General features: G+C 36.6%; 1 protein-coding gene across 5 annotated transcripts in view; it reads right to left on the bottom strand.

Moving 5' to 3' along the window:
• COL12A1 (collagen type XII alpha 1 chain) overlaps positions 1–18568 on the bottom strand; it is a 101612-nt gene that overhangs the window by 37410 nt on the left and 45634 nt on the right. For 4 of the 5 annotated variants that reach the window (XM_032104836.1, XM_032104832.1, XM_032104835.1 and 1 more), the window contains 20 exons: positions 18205–18334; positions 17040–17185; positions 16633–16762; positions 15699–15838; positions 14855–14984; positions 12652–12788; positions 12237–12369; positions 12109–12135; positions 11656–11798; positions 9413–9542; positions 8406–8545; positions 7185–7314; positions 6292–6434; positions 5238–5367; positions 4173–4315; positions 2610–2739; positions 2293–2412; positions 1535–1681; positions 661–777; positions 82–228 (listed from right to left, as the gene is read on the bottom strand). In XM_032104836.1, coding sequence (XP_031960727.1) covers positions 82–228; positions 661–777; positions 1535–1681; positions 2293–2412; positions 2610–2739; positions 4173–4315; positions 5238–5367; positions 6292–6434; positions 7185–7314; positions 8406–8545; positions 9413–9542; positions 11656–11798; positions 12109–12135; positions 12237–12369; positions 12652–12788; positions 14855–14984; positions 15699–15838; positions 16633–16762; positions 17040–17185; positions 18205–18334 — 2593 coding nt within the window. The remainder of the gene's footprint in view (positions 1–81; positions 229–660; positions 778–1534; positions 1682–2292; positions 2413–2609; positions 2740–4172; positions 4316–5237; positions 5368–6291; positions 6435–7184; positions 7315–8405; positions 8546–9412; positions 9543–11655; positions 11799–12108; positions 12136–12236; positions 12370–12651; positions 12789–14854; positions 14985–15698; positions 15839–16632; positions 16763–17039; positions 17186–18204; positions 18335–18568) is intronic. The other variant, XM_032104833.1, reaches the window with a different exon arrangement.

Genomic DNA, 18568 nt, shown 5'->3' on the forward strand with positions numbered 1-18568 from the left:
AGAAATAATAATTTTATTCTACAGCTGAAGCAGGACAAATTCTATAGCTAAAACAGAAAGTTCACAGTATCTGTTACCTACCTGTATGCTCCCTCATAGAGACTGGAGGTCCCTCAAGGTTAGGGGTCTGAACAAAGACAGTAGCATTGTATTCTGTGTCTGGTGAGAGGCCAGTAAAACAGTGGCTCGTTTCTGACCCACGAATTGTGATTTCCTGTCCTCTGGAACCTGTCCAAAAAATCCCAACGGAAAGAAAGTTAGAACCTATTACTTCCCTTCTCATATATCTATACATAAGTTTAGAAATGAAGAAACTTCTTGAGGGGAGACAATGGGACGACAGTCTTATTCTTGTCCCGTAACAGCCTTTCTAGACCAAAATTGTGTGACTATTATGAACCCTGGAGCACACTGGAAATTACAGTTGCAGTGTACATGTGGAACCAGGCAACTGGGTAGATGTAGGTTCACTTGACAATAAGCAGCACTTCTTCTTTGAAGCTTTTTCACCACCCAAGAAAAACAGGTTATGTTCAGAGCTTTAAAACCCAACCAGATGTATCACTATGGTTGGTGCTTGCCATCAATCCAAATAAGTGGTGCTGTCACTGACATAAGACAATATGTTTCCAGAAAATGCTAAAAATAGAACGTACTTACCATCAGTTGGGTTTAGCTTCAGTCTGTAGGAAGTCGCTGACCGATGAGGTGACCACCGGATACAGAAAGTATCCCAACCCACTTTGTAACTTGTTAGGTCAGTGACATTCAAATATACTATGAAAAGAGAAAGAGAGAAATTGTTCTCTGGAAAATAGCATGTAATAGGTAAAGCACACCAAAATGAAAATTATATTAGCAGTGCTGGTCTGGAACTTGATTTTTAAAAATATTTGCATAAAGAAAGAGCAATTCTAGTCAAGTCTCTTTATTTTACATCCTACAGATCCCCACCTAGCTATTTACAAAGGCTCCAAATCCCATATTGGGTAACAGCTCATTTTACAAGTTTTCACATGAAGTTGATTTCTTTACAAAATAAGAAACTTCCAAAAATGAAAATGTGACTCATATATATGGCAGTCTGAAAAGAATGTACTGAGTCAGGATGCTTGATTCATCATAAGTGAAGAAATTTTTAGAAGTTTCTTAGCTGAGGCCATCATCAAAGTCACTGGACATTCCTAAGGGGTAAAAGCAGAGTATCAAAAAGCCTAGACCCGCTTAGTAACATGGTTAGATTCTGTAGTACCCTGCAGACAGTTAAAGATTGACTCCAAATATAGCTTAACAAAATTTTAGGAAGTAAACTAGAAAATTTTATTTCATCAAGTCATCACTTAAAAATACATCTTCATTACTGTTTCTAAGATTCGTGTTTTTAAGATCTACATCATGGATAGATGACAAGTATTCTCCATGAGACAATGCACAGGCTTCCCAGCAACCAGCCATCAAAATCTTCTCTTAATCAATGTTGTCTCAGACCAGCATATGTATCCAGCATGACTACAACAAAATCCTTCTGACTTACATGTAGTGCCTTGATCTGTCAAAGGTACACTCATTCCAGAATCATACTGGGCATAGACATTCACATCATAAGTAGTACTGGGAGACAGATTATGCAAAGTGTAGGAAGTCACTTCTCCCACAAAAAACTCCCTGGGCTCATTTGAACCTTGGATTGAAAGGAAGCATTAAGAACACAGAAAGAGAAAGAATCATGATTACATGAGCTACAAAATTATTCCGTCTCTTACACATCAGTAAATGTTAACCTAATTTTTTTTTAAAACAAAGCATATTGATTTCTTAAATTTTAGCATATTACAATGTTGCAAACAGAACATACACAGTTCTACAAACTATTGTGAAATGTTTGTGCTCAGCTTCTAGAAAGGTATGTATATTGTTTGAAGGCCACATAAAACAAAGGTTCTTCAGGACATTAGTATTCAAATACTTGTCCAATACTCATCTCACACACACCAGTCCATAGCCTTAGAAGAACAAGAGGCATTAAAGAGGTGAAAAACAAATCAGGTCACTGTATAAAGTTTTAACTATACAATTCAATCCCTGTGAATGTATGAAACTGCCTTTGATAGTTTGTGTTTATTATAGAATACTGATCATAAGACTAAAGTTTTCATGAAAATCGGTAAACAAAGGAAATAAATAGATCCTTTAACACAAACATTTCTTAATACATATGATTTCTACTCTGCTCTGCCATTAGCTACTCACTGTTCTCAAAGTGGTGTACTCAGAATGAACAAGTTTTCTTACCCACAGGTTTGTATACAATTTTATAGCCAAGAACAGGGGATGGTGAAGGATCCCAGGAAACTCTGAAACGTGTATACCATTCATCAGTTATATACATATTTTGAGGAGGAAGCAGGCCAACTAAAAAGAAAGAAAGAAAACCATTCTAATTAGGCTAGTAATTGTTTTTCAGTCTTTAGAAATGCAGATTGTTACTCTGCAAGGTAACAATCACATCAAGGACTTAATTAACTTAATGAAGCCTTAATAATGTTGAAGTGCTCAAGGAATATGTCTTAAACATAAAAAAGAATAAACAACATGAAAACTATAATTACCAGTTCTGCCATTTCCAGTCAGTTGTCCACCATCTCCATCTTCATACACAGCAACAACAGTAATTTTGTACGGCGTATCTGACTGCAGTGGTTGCAGTATCACATTATTCCTTATCCCAGGAACTGTTGTCTAGAACACACAAGAAACAGAGTTGAACGCACTCAGAGTCTTGTAACTGATCAGTAATGACAGTAGCCAGAAACAAAAATTTGTTCTGACATTTGGCACACTCTTTTTTATGTCCACCATAGAAAAATTCATTCAGGATACCTTAAGGGTTATAGCCTGTAAACAGTTATCAGTATTTGCTATTTTGAATTACAAAACACTGTGGCCATCACAAAAACATAAATCAAATTGACTCTTCAGTCCCAACCCTCACATCAGACTGAGATGCTGCAGTTCTTCACCAAGATTTCAGTACTCTTCCCTCATAGAAAGGTAAAATTCATAATGTTGTGTTTGTTTTCTTGGCAGAAATAGGTTATTCTGAGAAGGAAGCTCTAAATATATTGACATATAAAAATATCTCTATTTATGCATCCCTCAGTCTCCTCAACTTCCTTATGCAGCCATGCACTATTGCTGACTTCCAATGAAAATGTAGGTATAATCCCAAAAGTGACCCTGCTCCATAAGGAAGACATAAAGCACTGAAACTATGGGAAGTAACTTGAGGTATTTATCTCAAAAGCACATGCCAGTCAGCATTTGCTATGAATACTTGAGTAAAATTTTTGGTCGTTTGAGACTTGCTGTTTTTATGGATTGTCCAATCTTTTCTGCAAAGAAGATACGTGTGTTGACAAATATGTGTGCCCTGATTAACAAGTACAGTAGGGAATTTTCAAACAGTGAATTTTCAGCATGTGCTATACAATAATATAAAAGCAATAATAGCATTTAAATAGGGCTCTATACATGTCGTTTTGGCTGGTGGCAGTTGGCAGGAATTCTGCCATTGACCTCCGCAGGATCTGAGCTTAGCTTTGCTATAAATACTCCATGAATTTTATAAGCTTCAGAATAACTTGTGCTAGCATTAAGCTGCAGGAAATGAAACACAAACGCTTACAATTCATACTGAAACTTAGAATAGCAAGTTAGATGCTGAATCAAAGTTATCATTGTTGTCGTATTAGACTCTGCTAACTCTCTTCAATTTATAAAATGCAGACTCACATTTATTCTGTATTTTAGCACACTGACTTCGAAATGAATAGAGTACGAAGTAATAGATGGCTATTCAAATGTATCACATTTGAACAAAATGCCAGGAAGCAGATTCTGTTCAGAATATTCTAATTAATGTGTGACTCACATTTTCAACATTATTTTACACACATATTTTTTTTTAAACCATATATGTTCTGCAGCTTCATGAAAAAAAAAACCAAACCTGTTTTCTACAAACCATGGCCTCTTAACATTTACAGCAATGTCCAGAGAAGCCATGGAGCCTGCAATGTGTACTACGTGTAGAACAAGTGTCTCGGTTTTTCTGTAGCCTAAAGAATTGGCTGAGAACACCTCAGTGCTTACAAAGGAATTACAGAACTTACATATTCATCGATAGGGTCTCCCACAGTGGGTGAGTAAATGATTCTGTACTGCTGGACTGGCCCATCAGCATGGTCCCATTGTACAGAAAGGCTGTTTGTAGTCTCATCAAATACTCTCACATTCCTTGGACCACTGCGAGGCACTAAAGAATGAAAATACAGAAGGTTGTATGGGGTATGATACCTCTCGTTCAGTGCCATCCTCATCAATTCAAATGTTGCCCTGAAGCCAAAGTCAAGGGCCCTTCCTGAAACCCTGAATAAATAAATATACATGGGGAGATTAAATCAATGATAATATGGCAGTGCCTGAAGGTCTTAAATAGAAAGCGAGCCCGGCTGGAGGAACTGGAGCAAAATGGAAGGGAGAGAACACCCAGATGTGCAAAGTGAGCATCTACATACATTCTGCTTCTCAAACTCCTGCGGACAAGTATAACTATAGCCTGTCACATCTTCAAATTTTAGATGAATATGGGGATTTCACAGGGATAACATAGAAGAAGCAAAATTATTGCTGTCAACAGGTTCTGTACATGTTATTTCTAGTATGAATTTTAAAGAAGCTAAGCATCAGCCAACCAGATCCTATGAGAGAAGTTATAACAAGGACATTTTGGTGTTTAGGTGTCTGCAGCAAAAAACCGAACATCTGAGGAGGCCAACACATACAATTACCATGTTAGACAGAACATGAACACTTTTTTTTCTGTTGACAACTAATCTTACCCATTTTAATATGCTATTTTTTCTTTACAAAAGATAAATCGTTATTTGCCTGTAATTTGATTTTGAGAACAGCCTTTAAAGTCTAACACATTCAAATTAAGCTTATTTCCCGATTGAAAATTACGTTGCTAATTATTCAAGTACCACAACTGACAGACAGCATAGCAAAAGTTTCCTGCCACAGAGGCCTGCAATTGCTGCAGCCATAACACAGACGCATTAATTCAGGGTTGCACTAAATGGCTCACATTACTTGTAATCGTAACCAATTTTTTAAGTTCTTCTCACACCAATTTTGACATATATTTCACAACACAAGTACTGATTGCCTCTTACATGTTCTTCCCTGTGCTTGGCTTGGATTTCCCTCTCCATCTGCATACAGAGCTATAACATTTATTGAGTAAGCAGTGTCAGGAGTCAAGCGCTCCAGAATCACATCACGAGTGTTGGCTGGTACCACAATCTAAAACAGGAACAAAAAGCATCTATATAAATAACGTTTCAGCTTATACCATTTCTTTTTAGAAAACAATTTGAATAAAATATAGAAAAATTTGGAACATGACCATGCTGCACACTGTCCAAGAAAAACACACAAGTTTAAAATAAACAAGCAATATTGATGAAAATTCACTAACAGGCGAAAAAAAAAACCAACCAAGGAGCTCTCAGTCTGCAAATAGAATTGTTATTTTTTTACATTTTACATTAAAATAGTTCAGAAAAAAAAGGAGAAACATTTATTAACAAAAACTAAAAAAGTAAATTCAGTCACAGTTTACTGACATATAAAGGACATAAAAAGTCCTTAGAATTCCTTACATAAAAACATGTACATCTACGTGTACAATATGGGTGTACATTTTGCATAAGTACATTCATGGTCGAAGTTTAAAACTGCACTTATTTCTACACAAACCCAAGAACTCTTACTTCATACCCGTGGGGCACTTTTTTACCCATATCCAGACTCCACTGCTCACCAACCCCCACTAAACAGTAATGATTTGGGGTAAGCAGGTGGTTTAGTGGTAAAATCACATAAACCTGGCATCTGGTTTCATAATTACATAATTCCTAATAAATATTTGCTGTCTCCTACTCTCTTAAAAAAAAAAAAAAAAGGCTTAATTTAATTCATCTTTACCTGCGGTATGATATCCTCAATACAGAGTTTTAAATGGGAGAGTCTTATTTCTTATTTCTTTCATTTCACCAAATTAAGCCTTTTTAACAATGGATTAGACTCCTATAAACACTGGGCTTTCAGTAGAGACTCTCCTGAGCAGACAGTTGGCCTGAGTTTACTATTATTTTTTACACTCATTGAAGGAAGCAATATTTTCTGCACACATTTGACTAATAGTATAAAAGCTAAATTACTTACAGATTCTGATGGCCTTGGGCCAGTCAGTGGAGCATAATTAATTCTATATTGCTGTACTGGACCTGGAGCAGGTTCCCATCGGACATTCATGCTGTTTGGTGTGGGATTGTAAACGTGAATGTTTCTTGGTGTTCCTCTCTCCACTAGATCAAGGATAATTTAAATTAAGTTTTACAAAGTTGCTTGTGTAAGTTATATTTCTACTTGAATTTACAACAGTGCTCAAAAGAAGTTGAAAAGCACCTCAGCCCAAGATAACACATTACTTTTGTTAGCCCAAAATTTACAAAGCTAAGAATCTCCATGTTTAGTCATTCCAAACTTCCGTACCAGGCAGCAAAGTATGTGCTTGTACTGCAAATTGAAAGTATGATCATAACACTTTGTTATCCTACTGTTGATCAGACATGTGTGAAAAATAGTCACAAACTACACATTTTAACGTGTAATGTGTAATGTCAAGTTGACGTTAGCAGCTCAAACTTCCTGGAAAATTTTAAGTACATGGTGTGGACATTAGCATGGATCAACACTAATATTTGCTGTTTGTTCACCGGTAGTGCTACTAGCACTACAATTAAAATTTTACTATTCTGTGAAGTAAACAGTAAATGTGCTGCACAACTTTGCAGCTGAGCTTGCCTGAAATAAGTGGACTGAAAGTCTCCACAAGAAAGGAAGGAAAACAAAAAAGGAAAGGAAGGAAAGCAAAGGAAACAGAATAAATTACGGAGCTGCAACAATAACCAAGCAGGTAAACAGAGTTTTTGGCACTTATGTTTTAGCTTTAAGGAAAATAAACTTCCACTTCTGATGTAAAATCAATTTCTAATGATCTGAGGCCATTAATAAAAAAATCCTAGTATCTTCTTGGAAAGGACTATTTTACTTACAAGTGCGTCCAGTGTCAGAGGTACGTCCACCATCCCCCTCTGGGAAAACTGGAACCACAGTTACAGTGTAAGGTGTGTTGGGTTCAAGAGTCCTCAGGATGACATAGTTTGTATTTCCTGGTACTGTGGTCTACAAATTTAAAAAGAAAGGAAGAGTCAAGAAACTTACAAAAACACGCCAAAAAAAAAAAAATTAAGCTGTTTTATTTCTCACTTACTCCTCTACCATATCTCATTTCCAGACTGGATGTGATAAAAACTTTACAAAAGGTGAAGCTTAAAATAACATGGTTCATGGTATCTTCTGGAATTGCCTTTCAAGAATGTTCTGTCTCAGACTCCATACAAATTATTTCTATGCTTTCCTACATAATCCCTTATAGCTCTTTCCACTTTTGGGTCCAGATCCTGCTGTACTAATGAAAGTAGCAGAATCTGCAGTGATCTCTTTAATGACCACTATTTAGCAGCTCAGAGGCATTAAAATATCACTAAATCAAAAAAACAAAACAAAAAAACAAACATGTAATGAAGAGCTCATGTTAGGAAATAAAACTCCACAGCATTTAAGAATATTTGGCATCAGTAGTACTTTAGTTGCTATTGAAACAATGGCATTCATGTACGACTCATTTCATGGGCACATTAAATTGCAGTCATGTAGAAAAAGAATCACAACTGGGAAACAATATTCCCTAGTCTGCAGCAAGGATTTCATATTTTCAGGATTCTTTTAGCTCTTTGGTAATTAAATAATTTGAGGACATTAGAATGCGCATTTTTCTGCTTTCACAAATACCGTTTGTGAAACGGTCACATTTCACACTACAGTCACATGACATTACAGTCACATAATTTCTTAGCAGTAAAAATGGGTAGAAATTAGGTCTGCTAACTTTATAACCTTTTGTACACCCTGAAGTCAGTTTTACACTCACACATAGTGCCCTAGGAATAAAGAAATAAAAAATTGTGTGTGGTATTAAATCCCATGCTAAGAACTAATCACTGATGGTCTACTATATGAAATCAAACATCTGTAATACATATAGGAGGAACTTTCATGGCAGTGCTGTGCATTTTCTTCAGGGTGCCTATGAACAGAAAAAAAGCCAGTGCATAGGCAAACAAGATCTACTTCTCTCAGCAGCATTTCTCTCACTAGCACCATGAGCTGTAATTTATCTGAGATGGTTAGTGAGATCCACATGAAGAATTTACCATTTCTTCTGCACCTCCAGCTGTTGGACCATAAAACACTTTGTACTGGCGAGGACTTCCTTCTGCATGATCCCATCGAACATTCAAAGTACTGGTGGTTGGATCATAAACTAGCAAGTTCTTCACAGTGGTGAGGGGTTCTGAAACAGATCAATGACCTGTCAGAAATGTGGAACGCTATTCTCTCATTTTTGCTGTCAGACCATACCTCTGTAATGTATCCTTAGGAAATGTTAAAAATAGATTTAGTAGCTCATGTTAAACCTTATCTGTCTTCATTAATCAGAACATCCGGCCCCATCCAACAGCATAAGCAATGCTAGTTAGAAAAATTTATTCATGGATACTGTTTTGGAATTATGCAATGAGAACATTAGGATTTTTTTCTTCAATCCTTACCAAACACATTGCTTAGTCTGACTTTCCATTGCAAGCTCATAATTAAAGTAAATGCAACTGAATTAATAAATTTATGGTTAGATAATTAATTAATTAAATGTATTGAAATGACTTTTATACCTGGAGTGCATCTGATAGCAAATCACTCTGTGATTTCTATAGCAGGATCAAAAGAATGCATCAACATAAAATGGTAGAGTCCTAAAGTGCACACTCTAAAGGTCAGCCTCTCAACTGAAGGTGCTTAAAAGTACACATATATGAGAGTAACATGTCTTCAGATGCTTTAAGGCATTTACTGCATTATGGCATAAAACAATTAAGCAAATTAAAATGAGGAAGAAGTTCCATAGTAACATTAGAGTTTCTCTCAGCTGTAAAAACTGTAAAAATCCAGTCAAAGGCTGGTGGTCAAAGTGGTCCAGGATTTCTCTACAGCCAGTAGACTGACAGGTGTTCTTACTTTAGAAACTTGAAAGCCACCAAAGGACAAATGACAAATACAGATGAGATGTATTTCACCTTAAGAAATTTTTCTCAGCTCTTCTGAAAAGCAATACATCAATATTGTTTTGTACCTAATAAGAAGACATGAAGAAATTACTTACTGGTTCTGCCTCGTCCTGTCATTCGTCCCCCCTCACCGTCTGCATACATTGATGAAACAGTAATAGTATATGGTGTGTCAGGCTGCAGCTTCTGAATCACCACACTGTTCTGCCGTCCTCCAACGGTAGTCTGCAGCAAAACAAAAGGAAAATATTAAAATCCCTTTTATACTGTCTCTTTTGTGCTTACTGGTATAGTAAAGAACGCAAGCATTTGATGCAGAGTAGAAAACACTCTGATGTATCAAATGCTGCAATGCTCTTGTGACTGACACTGACAGCAGACATTGAACAGTAGTAATATTTAGTACATATTGGTTTTAGCAAGTTTAGACACAAAGCCACTATTCTTTAAAATCTCCAACCTTGCATACAACCACAATTATACATCAACTGCCAGTTCTGTACCAGCACAAATTATATTGTAACTGCATATACCCCATCATTCTTTGTACTTTTAAGACTATCTGCACATTTTCAAAGCCTATTCAGCTAGTGTGTTCAGCATAACAGTTAAAATCAACTGTTGATGAAGAACTGATAACAAGCAAGCATTTACACATCTTCACATTTCATAGCAGTAGATTATTTTATTTTACAAGCAGACTATTTTAACTTACAATCAAAGGGTTTTTTTGTACTCAAGTGGACAAAGCTCCTTTCAAAGCACAAATGCTTTTATCATCCCATCATGGCTACCTCTACATTTTCGTATCTGGTTGCCTTTCAAAGCCTAACCCTAAATGATCATGTTCTCTGCAGTTCTGTGTGCAGTTTTTGCAGACCTATCTTCAAATCACCTGTGATTCTTCTTGGTGCTGAGACCATTAAACGTCAGACATAAAAGCCCTCCAGAAATTCTATTTTAAGTACCTTGGTGGGGACTGTTCTACTGCCTACCCAGCATCTACAGTTTAATAAAATATCAGAGTAACAAAAGAAGACAAGGAATTATGATCATATGACAGCAAGTCATTAGAAGACAGACATTAAATGCCATGAACAGAGTATGAGAGTTCTGTGTGCTCTCCTTAGAGGTATTTTCTCCAACTGTTACTTCCTGATTCTATCCAGCCGTAAGCAATTAAGTCTCTTAACTATATTCTTTGCACAGATTTCAAGAGAATAATCATAATTCTCTTTTTACTCCACTACCAGCATTTAATTAGATATTAATTGAACTTATTGCTGCTCCTTATTCCTCTAGTGATTTCTCACTAAAATTTTGTTCAACTACTTATACACATTTCAGTTACCTCAACCCAAATGCATGTTGTTCAGAAGAGAGTTAAAATGTGTGTGTAAATATCCAACTGATTCTAAAGTAAATATTCCTAGATATACTTCTGAACATGTGTGATCTCCGATTACAGGAGCAAGCTAAATGAATGTGGCTCTCATCTGAGACTGTTTCTGTGACTCATTTGACAGTAACCGCAACAGCCTCCCACTACAGAATAGGGCATTTTTAAGTAGCACACACTTCTGATAAACAGCATGACCAAATTACCATTCCCAGGCTGTGTTGTGTAGGCTGCCAGTAGTCAAAACAGTTCTTGCTGACAACACAGGGAAGCTGGCTGATCACAGAGTACTGTCTCTCCATAGCATTACAGGTTCTCATCATATTAAGAGTCTAAAATACCTTAAATACTTCATTAGCACATTTTTTACATGGATTTTTTTTTTGAAACTGCTACCTCTGGGTGGTTATTCTGACCCTAGAGTGGTAAAAGACAGTCTCAGCTGTTCACAGCATGTTTCATGGCAAAGTCCTCTGATAGCATGTGAACCACACTATGAAAACAATGGAAAACTCTGGACTATGAAAGTAGTCATGGTAGTTCATATTGTTGTGACACTTATATCTGTGACTTTTAGCCTTACATGCTGATTGACTTTTTCCTCAATGCACTTTATTTTAATTTTCTCTATAGATAAACAGTTGGAGTTTATGATCTCAAAGATCTTTTCCAACCTAAATGAGTCTATGATTACGTGATTTTTGAGAAAACAGGATGCAACCAAAGTTATTGCTGCTCAATTAAGAGTATTCTAACTTGGATTTGAAAGGGGAGAAAAAAAAGGTGGGAGTATATACTTATTCACTATAAATACAAATCTTCATGCTAAAGGTGATTAATATCTAGAGTGTTGTGCTTTGAAAAGAAATTATTCTAATGGATTACTTTGCAGAAGGTTCATTTAAGGTTGAATAACTTTAGCACTTCAAAATTAGTTACCAACTGTTCAGGGCCATCCCCACTGATAGGCTGGTAAATGATCCTGTATCTCTGCACTCGACCACTGGCAGGATCCCATTTCACAGTCAAACTGTGGGAAGTTGCATTGTACACCTGAAGGTTTCGTGGGCCACTCTTTGGGGCTGAGAAGCATAATAAAGAAAAGAATAAATATGAAGTTCGCCAAAGAGCAGAGACAAACACTTCATTCACAGTTTTAGGGCTGCATGAACGCCTGATCAAGAGTAGAATGTATTAAGTACAGGGGAACATAAACTGTAATGTTTGTAAAATAATAAACATGTGGTAATCTAGTGTTTAGTATTCTCCCAAATACACAATAATATTTATTAAATGATCTCAGTTTTTTAATGTCAACATTCGTCACAGTTTAGAAAAAGAGAGCTAGGAGTTTCCTTCAATAAAATGGTACCTGGAAATTCAGATTCTTACCTTGTGTAGTGATAGGTACCAAGGGTACTAGGAAAAAAGTAGAAAGAATTTTCAGAATTCTTGTATGTATATGCCTTCTGTTTTAATAACTATGAACAACAACATGCAGAATCCCTTTATTTACTTACATGTTCGTTCACTGCCAATGAGCTCATCACTTTCTGATTCATCAGGATAGATGGCAGTAACTGAGACATCATATAATGTATCTGGATTCAAATTTTCAAAGACCAAACTATTCTCATCCCCATTTAAGATAGTCTTGTGAAGAAATTAAAGAAAAAGGAAAAAAATAAATAAACAAAACCAAAACATACAAATGAAACAGGCAAACAGAGTGGGATAGAACTGACTAACTTTTCACTCAGTAACATCACTGCAAGTGGCTGTAAGTATATGTCCTACACCTTCTCACTGGATTTCTATGGAGCACAACAAGAGGGTTTGCAAGTTGTAGGCCATTTATCAATTACATTTCTGAGTTTAATAATACACCCTCTGTGAGACTGCCCTCAAAAGCATACGGTGGCTGTCTATTCTTACCTCCTGTTTTTCTCTTCCATAGGGTCCCCATTTTATTCTATATAGAGAGACATCTGGAGCTCCATGATCCCAAGTACCTCTGAAACTATTTGTGGTTATATCTGTGATTCTGAGGTTAACTGGTGCTGGCACAGGCTCTATTATGAGAAAAGGAAAAATATTCCACAAAATGTAACTACAAAATAAATACAGTTAAACAAAGGAATTACTCAGAAAAATAATTTAGAAGATTATGTAGAAGGTTCATCTCTCAGTTACCATGCTTCTAATGACTACAATCAAGCCCTACAGTATAACCCAGTCCACTTACACTAGGCAAATCATCCTTCATAAGGTCACATCATTAGGTCATCGCCTGATAAAATAGACATAGCTCTACTGACCTCAGCAGAGGTCACAACTCACATGCCTACTCAAAACAACTGAAGCCCTGGCTTTTACATTTTGGAGCTCTATGGAGTGAATATGAACTCCCATAGACACAGGTCAAGTTCCTGCATGAGTTTCTCACAAATCTTAAAATTCTTTGTATAAGCCAAATAAGTCACCACTTGTTTAGAAAGAATTCACAGTGGTTAACTGTAGGTTAAGGAAGCAAAATATTATAGGCACTGGGAAGAAATACGTAAATAGGTAGAACCAGAGAATTAAAATAATTTCTTTGGCAGAGCTTTCCTTTTCTTTCCTTACACACATATTCACACAAAACCACAGGTATAGAACAAAGACTAGCACAACAGCAAGCAGAAAATCTCACAAACATTTTTAAATACATCAGACTACCAAATTAAAAATTTAGCAGAATAAATAAGAGAGACTATTCATGGGTTTTTTCTTCTTTTTCACACCAGATGGAGGGGCAGTGAAAAGGTAATATTACTCTTTTATATTGTACCTTTTCTGGTTAACTGTCTTCTTAAATCCTAAGCCTTGATCAGGATGAGAACTTCCTTGATACCTGCTTTCTCCTTTCAGTCTGTCACATCTCCTGTATGGAGATCAGCTCTTACAGCTTGTGCAACTCCATTTCCTTGCCTCTATTTGTCGAGGTTACTTAAAAGCTGCCTTTATGATTCTCTAAAAATAAAGGCTGCTTTAGCATTCCATTATGCAAAACCTCTCTTGGATCAGAGGCAGGATCATATCTCTCTAATCCTCTATTATATGGCTCAACTTCTTATTCACAGCTTCTTATTCACTTTCCTAGATTCCTACATAGACTTGATAAACCTTTCCTCTGTCCTCATATTTTCTTACCAATTCTACTCCGGTTGCAGTGACCCGGCCCACTGCGGGGCTGGGGCAGCGTGATGCCAATCAATCCCAGCCCATCCCCTGGATCAAGTTTCCCAACGAGGCAGACTCAGAGGGCGGGTTGAGGGGCGGCTCAGAAGCCTAAGCCGCACCCCCTGGGCAGTGCCCGGGTCCAAGCCACCTCCCCCGGTTCGGGAAAATTCTGGGTTACTCAGTTGTTCACTGGTTCTTTGTTATAGCTCCCGCCTCTCGGTTTCCCCCAGTGGTTCTTGTTGAATTGTATCCTCCCCCTGGCTTGTAACTTATTGGTTGTTTTCCCCTTTCACCGCGGTTTTCAAACTCTCTATAAAACTGAGGACAAGCCTCTGGGGAGCATTCCCATCGCATTCCATCCCTTCCCAGCTTGTTCGGGTTGCGAGACTTCTAACAATAAGCCTGTTAGAAGCCAGACCAGAACAGCCTCTCTTCCTTTGTCTCCAAGCTAACGTGAGCCGATCCCATCGGCTCCTGCCATGTTCCCTTTGCAAAGAAGCCAGCTAGCTAGCTCAGTCAGCAGCTCCCATCCTGATGCCAAAGTCGCTTCTGCAACGCACGGAAGAATGCAGCTGGACTCTCTCTGACCTGGGGCACACCAGAGGTCGTGCGACGAGCACAAGTACTGCGTTATACACCTAAACTTCTCCTTCAGTCTTTAAATAGAAATAGTTTTGCTTCAGTTGCTCTTCACATCTCTGGAGACTGCGATGTCAGTGTTCACTGCAGTAAGACACAACTCATCTAAGATTCCTGTGGTTTATCATATTGCAGATAATGCTACAAGTGCAAGTAAAGTATTTCTCAGATTAAATTAGAGCTCCATCTAAACTCTATAACATATTGCAACACACACATCACTTAAATCAAACATAAGGCAAAAACAACCACAAGAAAGATTATTAGGAAAACTTACGAGTGACAGATTCTGCATTTGTTGGTAGGGATTCCCCTTCGTCATACACAGCAACAACTTTTACATTGTACAGTGTTTGGGAGGAAAGGTCAGAGAGAGTAACGCTGGTTTTGAGTCTGTCAAGTTCCACCTAAGAATAAAAATAATGACTTAAAGGATTGTAAATTTCTCTATTTTCTTACTCTGCAGAAATTCCTGCACTGAAAAACAAAGAAGTATTCTGCACTAAGTTTTGCCATTTCCCCTTAAATTTACACCTGAATATTGAGTGTTCCCTACTAATTCCCTTGCAAAACATTATTATACACATAGTACTTGTGGGTCATTCAGTGCTTTATTCCTTTGGAAACAAGGATGCAGACTGAACCTTTAGAAAATTCTATTTCCTTTAAAAAAACAAATTTAATTCTCCAAGAGCTGGTTTATGCCTAGTAGTGCAATTAAGGAAAGCTTGCACATAGCTAAAAGACATCTCTAACAATCGTCACACATGTTTTCTCAGTAGGCAAAGGGGCTAACATACCTTTATTCCACTATCCTGCCCTCTTAATTGTAAGCTGTTCTTAGACCTTGGGAAGATGATACTTAAGCAGAGAGTAGAAACTACTATTTACCAAAGCATATTAAAATTCTCCAGTCAGTTTAAGGATTTTTCCTCTCAGGAGGAGGAGGAGGAAGAAATCTATCAAACATTTTCCAAGAAATCAATACCCTTTCCTGACTGAAATCACCATGGACTGGTGTTCTTTACTCTCAGTGGTAGGTTATAATACTAGTTTTACTATTATTTTAGTAATCTAACTTTTCAAAGTAAAACTCTTTCCTTGTACTTTAAATATTTTACCTCCTTTACGTCAGCATCATCAGCTATTTTGTATCTTAGAATGTATTTTCGAACTTTTCCTGGGGCAGGATCCCAAAGGACATTCATGGTGCTGTGAGTAACATCCTGAATTGTTAAACCTCTGGGTCCAGGCAAAGGTACTGTAAAAATAATGGTAGTAGTAAGTGAATGCTATTCATAGCAGAGGTATAGGTCTCTCACAGATGGAAGTGAATTCTCTTCATGTCTTTCAGTTAAATTCTTTTCAGTGAAGGGAAGCAACCACTTTCTGAGAAGTTCATTGTCCTGGGCATTAGATGAGACAGTTCAGGAGTTTATTTTCCCAGCAATGAGCAAAATAGCTATAAACTATGCTAGTTTCACATTTGTAAATTATGACTACAATACTTCCAGAAGTATCAGGGCTTAAGACCATGACTTTTGGTGACAATAGCCACTTTTCATCTATGGGTAATTGTTTAAAATTTTTAAGAACATAAAAGTAGCCATGTTTCATGCATCTAGACCAGAAGCATGCCTCTGCCAATAGGAATTGTTTAGGGAAAGGTATAAAAAAGGAAGCCATTTTTAGAGCTATTTTTTTTTTTTTTATATGACATATTTCTTCAGTATTTTCTATACTTAAGAGGATGTCTGAATTCAGGAACAGGGTTTCTAAATTAATACAAGCAAAATCGAGACCTTTTAAAAACACTGTGATCTCACGATTTCCTTCATTATTCAAGTTAAAAATTATTTTGTTCCCCTTTTAGTAGCTGGACCCTTTTCATTGAAATTGCCTTTGAGATCTCTGGGAAGTGTATGAATGTTAGAAAATACATAAAACATGGTTAAGGTGGTCTTCTAAATGAAACAGATTATATGAAAACTGTTGCATGAAATAAAATTAAATGTTGCTGAAGCAATTACAAAGCAAAAATCAAGATGCCCATACATGTCACTTCCTGTGTGGTGAGTGGGTCACTCTTCATATCACCAAATAATACGTAAGCTGTTAAAGTGTACTCGGTGTTGGGGATGAGATCTACCAGCTGCACCTCATTCACTGATGGTCCCACACGCATCTGCACATGAAAAATAACACTCCATGTTTAAAAACTGAAGAAAGCAATGGCAGAAAAGCAAGCAATGATTTAACTTCAAGGGAATTTTGTTTGTGAGATTCACAGTATATTTACAATTTCCTGACTGATGTCATTGTATATAATATCCCAGTAAGTTCACTGCACTTGAAGAAGTACATGCCAGTCTTTTGATATTATTTTGACTATTATGATAGTCTAACAGTTTTTCTTAATTTATTTTTGGTAGAGTACAGGTAGCAAAGACAAATTCTCTTACTTCTTTCTCTGTGGCTGGGACTGTGGCATTCACAGGTTCATATGTTAACAAATAACCGGTAGCTCCATTGAGAGGTTCCCATCTCACTCTCATGTAAGTTGATCCAATATCATAAACATTTAAGTTTCTAACTGAAGAGATTGGCACTGTCAAATAAAAAAATATATATTAATTTATTTCTTTCAGCTTCTTCATATTTAATATCACAGGTCATATCACTGAGAATATTGTACCTGGATATTAGGGCATATTATGGGTAGTAGAGAGGTGATCTGCAAACAGTGGTATTTAAATTCTTAGTTTATGAATGAGGTAATGGTCGTCATATTTTGAATGTGGCTACAGATTTTCTACATACACAGCTAAAACTCTTACAAGTCTGCACTGGAACGCTTTAGTCTTCTAAAAAGCAACATTAACTCACATGAAAATTCTAGTATGAAACAATATGACTGGCTGGGAGTCTGTACAAAGAGAGTTTTTGTCCTTTCTCTTTGTTTTCTGTATTTCTCAAATTATTAAATAAGGAAAAGTTTCCATAAAACCATATCAAAAAATAACAGAGACTTGATAAAAATTATACACGTATTTTAAGGATTTTTGACAAGCCTAATACAAAAGAAATAAAAAGAACAGCAAAAATTCAATATTATTAAAGAGACAGAAGAGTGACCCTATGTTGCATTCAGCATAAATATACCTGAAATCAATTATGTAGACAGCTCATAGGAGAAATATAGCTAACTCATAAAAGTGGCATAATTGTCTTGAACTGGCTTTTGCTAATTAGAAATAATTCTGTCTGGTAATAGCAGGAATTAATTACCTAGCATAAAAATGAAGGAGTAAGCATTTGTTTATGATTAGATTTCAGGAATTTATAAACTCTGTCTTGTAATTCATGTCTGTTGTTCTAGTTTTGTACAACCATGTTTTTGGGCCTAGAAAGAAGCTGGGACAAATATATTCTACCACATTGCAGTTTCACTTTGGGGAAGTTTTCCAAACAACAAGCTCTGAACAACCAGAGTAACACAATACGGTTTAGTAATTCAAATTAAATATTTTGCATCTGCTAAGAAGAAAACCCATAGTGCTAAAAGTTCTACTGAACAGGTGCCAAATTGGCTGTTAACATATTATTCAAGATCCATTTGTAACTTACAAGTTGTTTCCCTGCCGATCAGAGGTTCACTGCTTTCATCTTCTACCACAGAAAACACATTAACCACATATTCTGTTTCAGGTTGCAGATCTTTCAGAACTGTTGTTCTTTCCATCCTACTTACGTAAAACTACAAGACAAGCAATGTTAATCACTTTAAGAGAAACATGTTTGTAATCTTATCTCTGAGAAAAGCAGGCATTCCTAGTGAAACTGCAGAAATCAATGACAAGGAGATAAATAAAGTCTGGTCCTAATTTTGTATACGTTTTGTCTGACAATATACCATTTTTGCAAAGCAAGCTGTAGGGAAATCTCAGACAGAGACTTGTTTCAAATTGAGCTGGATCTACTTAGCATCACT

The sequence above is a fragment of the Corvus moneduloides genome, chromosome 3 (assembly GCF_009650955.1).
Source record: "Corvus moneduloides isolate bCorMon1 chromosome 3, bCorMon1.pri, whole genome shotgun sequence".
Taxonomy (NCBI): domain Eukaryota; kingdom Metazoa; phylum Chordata; class Aves; order Passeriformes; family Corvidae; genus Corvus; species Corvus moneduloides.